General features: G+C 36.5%; 1 protein-coding gene across 1 annotated transcript; it reads right to left on the bottom strand.

The window, feature by feature from the left end:
• Positions 1–9,451: 9,451 nt before the first annotated feature.
• LOC147476269 (uncharacterized) lies at positions 9,452–10,706 on the bottom strand. Its single transcript, XM_086583301.1, has 3 exons — positions 10,404–10,706; positions 10,043–10,270; positions 9,452–9,912 (listed from the first exon to the last, which is right to left on the bottom strand). Exons 1-3 carry the CDS (start codon positions 10,476–10,478, stop codon positions 9,859–9,861), a joined length of 357 nt encoding a protein of 118 aa, XP_086439427.1. The 5' UTR covers positions 10,479–10,706; the 3' UTR covers positions 9,452–9,858.
• Positions 10,707–11,974: the final 1,268 nt, after the last annotated feature.

The following is an 11,974-nucleotide window of genomic DNA, read 5'->3' as shown; positions in this document are numbered from 1 at the left end:
TGATGGTTGTGGAAGATACGTAGGATGTGGATAATTTTGAGAAGGAAAAAATGGAAAAAATGAAAAAGTGTCAGGTGGCTTGTCCTTTGGTGTTACTTCTTCACCAGTTGGTTTTAGATAGTTATGAAGCATAGGAGAAACGCCAAGGTCAAGTACAAACTCAATGGTTCTTTGAAAAGGTAGAGGCGAGGAACATTATTGATGGAAGGTGAATGGAACATGGTGTGAAATGGTGTTCAACTAGTGTTCTTAGGTCTATATCATCGAGAGGCCTTGAGATATGCAAGACATTCTTCAATAGGTGGGTAAGAAGAATCACCGGGATAGAGGCTTAAAAATTCTTCTTCCGTCATGGTGTCAAGAGATGAATGGATGTCAATAGGAGAGAACTTCGAGGCGCAAAGAAGGGTTGCAAAAGAGTCGAAGGAAATCCTCCTTGATGTTATCTACGTCTAAGGAGTAGAAATTGTGATCCTTGTCTTCTTCCATAAGAGGGGTATCTACTAGTGTGGGGACTAAAGTGTCAGCCGCACTAACGTGAGGTACAAAACTCTCAATGGACTTCACTTCCCCTTCTACAGGCAAACCTAGTTGTCCCTGTTTTTGTCTAAACATGTTAATTTCTACAAAAAGATTTCCAAAAGAAAGAGTCATTGAGCCATCCCGACAATTGATTTGGGTATTGGCGGTTGCCAAGAAAGGACGCCCTAAGATGATGGGAATGGAATCATGAGCAACTTCTGTGTCAAGAATAACAAAGTCGGCTGGATAGTAAAAATCCTGAACTTTAACGAGAATATTTTCAACTACACCTTTGGGATACTTAATAAAACGATCGGCTAACTACAAAGTCATTTTGGTTGGTTGAAGTTTTGTTAGACCTAGTTGTTTATATAAATAAAAATGGAGTAAGTTAACACTTTCGCCCCGTGTCTAATAAAGTAGTTGTTATGAAGGTATCACCTAAGGTGCATTGTACTGATAGGGCGACCGGGGTCCTTGTACTTAACAATTCCGTTATGTTCGGATAAAGAGGATATTGTTCAATTAAGAATGCTTCGTGGGGTATGTTGGTTTTCCTCTTCTTGGTGCACAACTCTTTTTAGAAACTTAAGCGTGCCGGATAGACTTTTTATAGCTTCTAGAAAAGGTAGGTTTATAGTCAAATTTTTAAACACTTCCCTAATCTCATCAAAATTCTCGTCCCTTTTAAACATAACTAGTCTTTGGGGATATGGTGTTTTATCGCTATTTTTAGCATAAGGGATAAAAATTATTATTAGTCTTTGCTTTATCTCTAGACGCGTTTTCCATCTAGGTGTCCATATTGGAACCTCTACAGGTGTAGGGTCTTCACTTTCTATTATTGGGTCTTGTAATGTTTTCCCTTTTGGTTGTGGTTTAACTGGTATTTCTACAGTTGTAGGGTCTTCAATTTCTATTATAGTATTTGGTATGGTATCATTTTTAGTTTGCGGGTAATCTTTAGGCATAGTCACTTGGTTATCAACTACTCGCCCTGAACGAAGGGTAGTGATTGCCTGTAGGTCCCCTTGGTTTATATTACCATTACAGTAAATACTGTTTATTTCAAAGGCGTGTTTGTTGACTTAGGATTAAGCAATCGCTTGACTTGGAAACACACCGGTTTGGTTATTATTTTGGTTAGAAGACATGTCAATAACCTTTTGGCACAAAAGACGCATCATTTGCATCATTTGTTTCATCATATTAGAGTTTTGAACATCTTTGATCTTTCATCAAGTTGGAGTTTTGTTGCATAATTTGATTTTGTTTCTCCAACAAGGTCACTACTACTTTGTCTCGTAGATGGTTGTATTGGAATTAAAGCTTGTTGGCGTTCATGTCTTGATGTTGATAGTTCTAGGTTATGGGTACTAAACCTCTATTCGGTCACCTAAGTTCCCTTGTCCTTGATGTTGAGTTAACCGGTTGAAGTGTGATGGTTGTGGTGGTGTTTGTGCATAGACAAGAAGACAATAGAAGTCGAAATGTTCAAGACTACAATGACACATTACAACGAGTAGAGTTAATGTTCATGACTGGAGTGGGTTGTTGTTGAACAGAGATGGCATCTACCTTTTTAGTGAGGGCATCGATAAGAGTTTTAAGCTCGGGATCATATTTAACCTCAAGAGAAGAAGGAGAGGAGCGGGAGGAATCGTTACCTCCCCAATTGTTGTTCTTCTTAGATTGATCTTCTAAGAATTTATAAGCCTCCAAGGCTCCTTTACTAAGAAAACTACCCCAATCATGATATCTAGAACCTCCTTATGATAATGTGAAAGCCCCTTGAAGAAAGCACGAACAAGCGTGTCTTTCGCAAGATTATGATCTTGGGCATTCAATGAGAAGATCGATGAAACGATTCCGTGCCTCTGAAAAGGATTCATGAGGATTAAGGTGAAGAAATGAATCTTGTGAAGCATTTCATCCATGTCTTCGTGGTGGGTAAAACTGTTCCATGAACAATTGAACAAGTTGAGCCTATAAGTCCACAGAGTTTGGCATTTAGGCAGTTAACCAAGACGCCGCCTTATCGGCTAAGGTGAAAGGGAATACCCCGGTTTAATTTGTTCCGCACCAACCGTGGGATGGTGGAATGTTGTTAGGACTTGTTCAATCCTACGCGTATCGATAAGGTTTTTCAATCCTAAACCATGAAAAACGGGTAACAAATTAAAATATTTGGGGATTCGAAATCCCCCAATCGGGTCCGCTAGATCGATGCAAGATTTGGGGCTATCGCCATCGAGGCTTTGTAGAAGTCGAGAGAGGAGTCTCTCTTTCTTCACCCATTATATCGGGGTGTGTGTGTGAAATTCTTAGATAGGCGTGTGGTATTTATGTCTACGAAAAACAAGCTTGATTATACTAGAATTAAAACTCATCCGACAAAAAGAAACGAGGAGTGGAAGAAGGGAATACGATTGCGTCCTTGCTTCACTTATAAATAGCGTCTTGTTCACGCGTGTTCGGTGTATATAACAAGTTAGAACACTAAAAACTTGAAAATTGAAAATTTGAATCAAACCTCGCGGAAATCCGGCAAAATCAGGAAAGGGCGCGGGTGCGCTTCACTTTGGGCAGGTGCTTCGGTCAAATTCGAGTTCCAGAGTTTTGGCGGCGGGTCGCTCAACTTTGTGTTTTTTTGAGCGCAGTGCACTTTTTGAAGCGCGCCTCTTGGGTTTTCAAATGTCCAGTGTTTTGAGCGCGGGTCACGCTCGGTATGGGCGCAGGTCACGCTCAACTTCCAGTGTTTTGAGCGCAGGTGCGCTCCTTTTGGGCGGAGGTGCGCCTTAGGGTTTTCGAATGTCCAGTGTTTTGAGCGCGGGTCGTGCTCGGTATAGGCGCAGGTCGCCCTTCAAGATTTTCGAGTGTTAGGCCTTTTATCTTACTCCAAAAAATTTGAAATTTTTACAGTAATTTGGTAAGACGTCTATCAAGTAGCCTATAAAATTTCAGATCAATCGGAGCTATGAAAATCTCTCTAGTTCCCTGCAAAGTTTGCAAAACAGTTTTCGGACACAATACAAACAACCGAATGGTTAACCCATCAAAACAAAGCCAAAAATTTCCAAATTTTTACTGGAGACTCCTGAAAGATCCTACTTGTTCCTGTAAAAACTTTAGAGCAATTGGAGTTCTACAACCTCTCCTTATCGGCTGGTGTTCCAGATATTAAGTGTTTGCAACACTGCAGAAATACACTGGAAACACTCTACTATTTAGGAAGTCAAAACAAATCAAAAACTCGTCAAATTTTTACTACAAACTTCTAACTTAGGATAGATACTCCTGTAAAAATTATAGAATTTTTAGAACTCCCTAAGTAACCTTACTCGTCTGTTTTTCAAGAACATACGGTGTGAAAACTGAAATGCAGCACTGTAAAGATTGTATTTTTTTCACAAGGTAAACCAACTTTGAAAAATCTGAAAATATTCCAAATAAATCAAAACACATTAAATATTATGTCTGAAAAATTTTCAAAATTTTCAAAAATTTAGAAATACCTTCACCGCAGTGTTTTTCTCTGTGAATCCATGCCCCTATGCCTAAAACGTTGAGAACAGGTTCCGAAAATTCAAGAAATAAGAATGAAAAATTAAAAGGGTGGGTGGGTAGAGAATGGGGATTTCCCTTGGATTCAAGCAATTGAATTCTTGTCTTGAAACGAGATTAAGATGGCGGTGGCCCATTTTGATAACCGTAAAAATAGTAGAATCCTAAATATTAATATTAACAACACTAATACGTAATCCTACCGTTCTTACGTTTAAATCAATTTTTCTTACTCTCAAAACATAATCATGCAATATAATAAGTAAGGATTCGTTCCACTCTTAACTGTCTAGACTTAAATTGAATTCAACTAATCAAACCCAAAAGAAACAATGGTGAGAGTAATGATTTGATGTGAAATTTCTATACTACCATTCCCAACACAAGAACAATAATAAGAACATGTCATTATGGAATAAGTAATTAACTTTATAAATCTAATAGAATAGCAATAACAATAATTTAATACTGAATTTAAGGCAAGAATAAAAACTAATTAATTAATCTAAAACTAGATCTAAAACTAAGGTTTAATGGCTACTTTTCTTATCCTAACCTAATTTATTTTCTAACCTAACTATCTACCCTTAACAAAGAGTCAAACTTTTTTTTTTATACTTTCAGATCCAAAAATCGTGCATGGGCTTGGAGCCATGTTTTGGGCAGGAAAATCGGGCCCAAAACCCAATTCTTTTAGTCCGGAAAAGGCTCTTCAACTGGATTTGTCTTCAACAGACGTTTCATCCACTTTTGCTCCTCTGATTGGGTCAAGGCTTAGACCATTGGAAAGCTCTTTCCGAGCCGGTCGTTTTGACATAAGGTAGGCCCAATTCCGAGGTCTGAGTCCAAAGATACGACCTTCGGAAGTGCTGCTGATTTTGTGTGTTTTTTTGCCCGCGTCGACTTTTCAGCTTTTGATCGGGCTTTAAAAAAGCTTTGTCTTCTTGAATCTTGGCCTTTAATCACGGAACTCCTTAGCAACCGACCTTTGCTCCTTTATCTCGCTAAAGTGGCACATTCTGTACATAATGGACTTTGAAGCCTGAAATGCATAAAAACACGTAATCAGTATTAACTCTTAATTATTACTCACATAATTGGTCTAAAAGTATGATGGTTAAGGGGTTAAAACTACAGTTTTGGGCTCTTATCACACTCCAAATGACATGCGAATTTAAAGTATGTCTGGACGTCCTATTTTTTAGTTCTAATGTCTTGATTTCTAATTTTTAAACTCGAATGTCACTCTGATGTCCTCTTTAAATTAAACTCAAACGTCACTCCAAGTGACGTCCGAGTTTAAAATCTATTTATTTTTACATCTCTTTATTGGGAGCTATATAGAGTATGGATATATGCAATCTATAAATTAGTGTGTAAGTAGAGTTGTTAAATCCTAATGACACCTAGGTGGAGCCTACGTGGAGGTGTAATTTTACACCCCCATTGGATATGCCCTTAAACAGAGGTGGGAAGTTATAACTTTTCATTTGCAACGGGCTATATATCGCTATTCTCTTTTCCAAACTTTTTAAAACACAGACGTGGGTTAAAGTGACGTGCATTCTCTTCAAATTTCACTTTTAAAAACTTGGGACGCATTGTTTACTCTTTGTTTCCACACTACCATTGGAATAGCCACATGGGGTGTATCTTTACATATTTTAGAAATGAGGGTGTAAAATCCTAGTGGTGCCTACATGGAGGTATAGTTTTACACTCCCCATTGAAGATCCCCTTAATCCGAACTTCCAAAGTGTATCTCATGGAGTACAGTTTGAATTGAATCCTCAGTGTGTATATAGTCCTTGGATAACGCACTTTTTGGATTAAAATAAATTCATTGTTTGAGTTTTTTTTTTTTTTTAATAGAACTTGGTACTTTTTTGGCATTGCAAATACATGCACGAAATCTGGAGCCCAGAGCCTAGCTAGATACTTGTCGGTGACATATAGATCATCATTATATAACGGGAATGGTTATATGAACTCCACTCAAACAAACTCCAAATGAACTCCACCACTTAACTCAATGAATTAGAAGTTAATTTTTAGTGCAGATGTTCTCCACACAATAGTGATCATCCTCACAAAAAATCATGAGTTCCTTTGAAGATGTACAACCTCATCAAAAATCGTTTAGAAAGTTATGAAATTATCCAATGGTCTAGATTTTTTTTAAAATTTGATACAACTTTTGACAATTTTTTTTTAATCATTTAAGGATTATGGCTTACCCTAACCTGCATTAGAATGAAATCTCTCATACATGTACCCAATTCTATCCTTTTCCACTATCATAAAAAGTCCTAGACTTAATTAGTGGGGGGATATCAAACATAACTCCTTCTCGTCCATTTGCGGCACTAGGCTTTGTAATATAGTCTGCAACATATATGGTTACATTCTCTATACTCATGCCTTACTTCTACATGCTCATACATAGTTAATAAATGCTTAATAGTGGCAGTAACATTTAGACAATACCAATGACTCTCTTCAGCACCTAAGATAACATTAACTGCCCTCTTAGAGTCTGATTCAACCACTATGTTCTTTATACCTAGCATCAACCCTGCTTCTAGTCCTATTTCAATTCCTTTCATCTCTTGCATCAAAACAGATCGAGCTCCAACACATCCTATGTAGGTAATGATCTCAGACTCAGTTGTATTTCTTCTTGTTCTTCTCAAAATATCATTCCATTCGCATGTACATTCTTTCATTGTGTTGCTCAATCCTAGAGCCGCCTTTACTCTCGACCAAACCTCTTTTGAGAAGTTACAGTTGAAGAACATATATTTGGAGTTATCTCTGTGACATTTGCATAAGTTACACTCCTACTGAGTTAACACCTTTCTCTGAATAAGCCTATCATGCGTAGAAATGCAACCAGCAAACAATTGCCAAGATATAAAGGAGTGCTTGGGTATATTATACTTCCCCCCCACACCAACCCATACTATACCATTTAACTTTCTCTTTCAGTGTCTTGAGCAACATGTAGGCAAATTTTGTGGTATATCTCCCTGTGCTTGTACCAATCCACACAACTTTGTCATCTATTAGTCTGCTGAAAATGTCCGTCCAAAGAATTTGAGTTTTTAAGTCACAATCCGGTAAGTTCAGCACTATATCATTCCACTTTCCATCAATTAGAAGTTTTTCAACTTTTGCATCATCAGGTAAGTGTAAGAGCGACTTTGCATGTACATTATTTTGTAGTAAAGTTGAATTGAAAAGACCCAAGGATCATGCCATAGATTGGTGCTTTTTCCATCTGCAATATACGTGCTTGATGTGCTTCATGGTAGTTTTCCTATATTTGAGCATACACTGCCACACCCAAGAACAGTCTGCTGGTACCTTCATAGTCCAGAAATGCTAAGCTGGTAAGCCCACACCCACTTGGTCCACAAGGTATCCTCCTTACTAGCAACTTTAAACACAAGTCCACAATATGTTGCTTTCCACGTTTTTGCATTAATTATGCTCAAACCCCCTTCACTCTTGTCAGTCTGAGAGTTTTATGACTAGCCTTATGCATCTTTCTCTTAATTTCAGCACCGGACCATATAAAAATATATTGCATAGTTTAGCCACATTATCCATCACCTCAACTAGTAGTATAAAAGTGTTTGCCCAATAGGTATGAAAAGAAAAGAGCACGGACTGGATCAATTGTAGTCTTCCTATGTAAGTGAGAAATCAATTTTTCCAATTTGATATTCTAATAGTAACTTTATCTAGTAGCGGCAAATAATCCCTTGCACCTAGTCTGGATGAGGTAAGAGGTAACCCCAAGTAATTCACGGGTGGAGTCACCAAGTTAACTACTCCAAGAATTTCTGCTAAAACTTCGCCATTTTCTTGCGTGATACTCCCTGTGAGTAAAGTAGTCTTCATGGAGTTAAGTTTTAACCCAATAAGAAGAGAAAAGTTATCAAGAATGTTCTTCACTGAATGTATGGACTCACTCTCTCATTTACATAACAAAAGAATGTCACCTGCGAAACATAAGTGTGTGATTCAATTTCTGACCCTCTTGCATCTCAGGTGGTATTTCATATCTTTTGAGCAGATTCCATTCTTCAAAAGTCCTCCCAAAACTTCCATGACCATGACAAAAAAATAAGGGGACAGGGTCGGGGTCGCCTTGTCTCAGCCCCCTCTTGCCCTCAAAGTAATTTTGAGGCTATATTAACTAAAATAGAGAACATAGGAGAAGTGAAACACATGCTGATCCAACTAAGACAATGTTAGATATATTCAATTGAGTAGATTTTTGGTGGGGGTGTTTTCCATCATGAGATCATGATATGTATATATACATCTAAAAAAAAATTAGTCATCAATTCATTTTGTAAGTTTACTTTTAAGAGTGGAGTAACTTTGGAGTCACTATAAGGTGGAGTTCATTTAACCATCCCCTTATATTTAACTGCACAGTTTAATTTCCAACAACAGTTCCAACCCCATTCCTGCACCATTAAATATGAGACTTTTCAGAACAAAAATATATCATTTCCAAACACATTAAGGGCTAAACTGGCTGGCTATGGCCGTTCTTAAATACCATACGAAATTACGAAGTAATGGTTGAACTTCATATATTCATAAATGTGGAGTTTGGTTCTGATAGGATATGGCGTCAATGTGATCCAAGTCTGTTGGAAATCTATTGGCAAAATCCGAAGATGTCCAAACTCCAAAGATATGAACGAAATTTCTTCAACATCAACAATTAAGTGGATTGGACATTTGGACCCATCCAGAACACAAAATTATCAAAAGGGGAACCCAAAAGTGATCAATTAGTTCAAGTTTTTCTGAACTTAACGTTAAAACTAGACAAAAATGTATTTCTCATTAAAGTAAAACAAATGCATCGGCTGGTGCTCGGATGAGGTTTTAGCCTTCACTTTCAGCAAATGTTAGTCATAATGTATTTAACAAACTTGTCTTACGATTGTTCTGTGTTGTTTTCATTTCCTTGAATTCTCCAACTGTTTCAAGTAATTATCAACTTACACCAAGATTCGAGGGCTAATTCATTGAAACTCTGGTTAACAGGCTTACCGCACATAGATGAGGCAATCGGATAGGATCGGCTATAAATACTGCTTGCCATCCTTGAGACGACATAGCACCATTTTATATTTTTTAAAATTGTTATTGGGTTACAGAAAGAATGCATGAGCTAAGATAATTTCACAATATAATTGTGGCCATATTTTGAATTTAAGATTTAGTTATTATTTCTTTCAGGGGGTTGCATTCTGCCCAAGAATCGGCAACTGCAATTACTTGAGCACAATATATAGTTGCCCACTCTTTTGTTTTACGAAGATTAATGTACTCGATCTTTTTAGAACAGCATGTCAACATCATATATATCAAAGTTTAAACAAGCCAAAACCATTTTCACCAGTAGCATATAAGAGCCAAAATGAAACTAATTCACTCCTAGCAACAGATCTACTTAATTACAGAAGTTCCTTTCGTTACCCTTTCTAGTAGTTAGCACTACCAGACCTACCAAAAAAGGTTACAACAGAAGTCCCAACACACAAAAATACTTCCAAAACTAACCAGACCCAAAATAAAGGCACTCCATTCCACATTCAAGTTAGCTAGTTAGGCAACATCTTCAGCAAAAAAGTGATAGCCTCCTTCAGGTTTTCCAAGTTCCATAGCTCCTCTACCACATAACGGCCACTAGGATTATATTCATTCAGCTCCTTCAGAGAAGTACACACGGTTTCGTAGATCTCAGAGAAGTCGTTCTAGTTCACTTGCTCTCTTTTTTGTAGCATCATCCACAACCTGCATTACCAAAACAATTTTTTTCACAACGTACAGATAACTAGACGCAAGTATGTGGGATAAATAATTTTGAGCTCTTAAAAGTGGTTAGTGAGAGTTAAATTGTAGAGCAACGACATATGAAACCTACCTGTCTTGGCGGTCTTGGTTTGGATCGCTTTGTAATTGGTTCTTCTGGACAATAATTGGTCTTAGAAGCCATTAAAGCCTCCATGTCTGCCAGATCCTTAAACATTTCTTCCAGTTTTTTACGACGTGTCTTCCTGTTTATACTCCTTAGGGAAATGAGTTCATCCTGTGAAGATTGCTGAAGTCGTTCTAGTTCACTTACTCCCTTTTTTGTAGCATCATCCACAACCTGCATTACCAAAACAATTTTTTTTTCACAGCGTACAGATAACTAGATGCAAGTGTGTGGGATAAATAATTTTGAGCTCTTAAAAGTGGTTAGTGAGAGTTAAATTGTGGAGCAACGGCATATGAAACCCTACCTGTCTTGGCGGTCTTGGTTTGGATCGCTTTGTAATTGGTACTTCTTCTAGACAATTATTGGTCTTAGAAGCCATTGAGAGAGACGATAAATTCTAGAAACTGTAAGATGAAAACAACTTCAACTTTCAACTAGTAGTGGATCTTGTCGAGAACATAATTATGAACCGAATCCTCAGTGTATCGATGAACTTGGCACTGCACGAAATCTGGAGCCCAGAGCCTAGCTAGATATTTGTAGAGTTGTAGGTATAGTATAAAATATTATGATATATTGTGATATTTGAGGATATCTATTTGGAGATGGTTATATGGACCAACAAGTTCAGATATATATATGATTGTAAATATTGGTGATATTTCAATGATATTTATGATATTTGAAAATATTTTGTGATATTTTGTATATATAACAATTTTATTTAATATTTACCATTATATTTTAAATAAATATAAATAATGTATTATGATATATTAAAAAATATTCATAATATCTACGATATTTATCGATGTTTTGAATATATCTACGATATTTGCATGTGAAACAATATCAAATATCTCCAAAAAGAAAATATATCCACAATATATATCCAGAAATTGAATATCGATAAATACCCATATCATGATATTTTGTACTATAGTTGTAAGATGGTGACAAAATGGATCATCATCATTACATATCTGATATCTGGAGTTTTGGACACACGTTTAATTTATTTTCATCAACACTTCCAAGTTCCAACCCGATTCCAAGCATGAAACTGAACAGTATGATTTATATTCATGACATAAATCTGCTCCTCGATGGGTTCCTTGATTCTGGACTATTAATATGAGCTTTTCAGAACGAAAATACGTCATTTTCAAATTTCAAACACTACACGAGCGGGCCTGAAGTCTTGGCCGGCTATGCTCGTTCTTAAATATGAACATGGTTGAAGATCATGTATTTATAAAATCAGAAAATTGGGTATAGGTGCATGCAGGATTAAATTTTTTATGTTCGGAGGAAATAAAATTTTTTTTTTTGTTTTCCTCCATTTTAAATAAATTTGACATCCGCTCAAATTTGAGGTTTTTACAATTTTGACCTCTTTTATTAGTCCCAACTAAATTTTAAACTACCAAAAAAAAAAACTACGAACTAAATCGATATACCAAAAAGTAGTGGGTTAATCAAAATAACTAAAATTCATCCAAAATCTACAAATTTCCAATTAAAAGTGAGATGAATTTCTAGAGAGACCAAAACAATATGGAAAACATCAACTTCAAAAGCGGAAAAAATGTATGTTGATTACAACTAATTTCAATCAACAAATATTAACAATTTAAAATGCATCTCCTGATAATTTTGAATATCATGTTTAAGCTTTGTTTGATGTAATTCAAATTATGAAATTGTGAAAGGACAAATGGATTTTTTTATAAGACAATTGTACTATTTGATTTATACATCTTGGAGCAATACACACGCACCCTTGCCCTCGATGATTGGCCTCGATTGACACACACCTATTTATATTCAGATTTTAGATTTTCTGCTATTTATTTGTGAAAGAAATTGGCTACA

Source organism: Coptis chinensis, chromosome 9 (assembly GCF_015680905.1).
Source record: "Coptis chinensis isolate HL-2020 chromosome 9, ASM1568090v1, whole genome shotgun sequence".
NCBI lineage: Eukaryota > Viridiplantae > Streptophyta > Magnoliopsida > Ranunculales > Ranunculaceae > Coptis > Coptis chinensis.
Note: the sequence above shows the minus strand (reverse complement) of the source record. Positions and strands in the feature narration are given on the sequence as shown.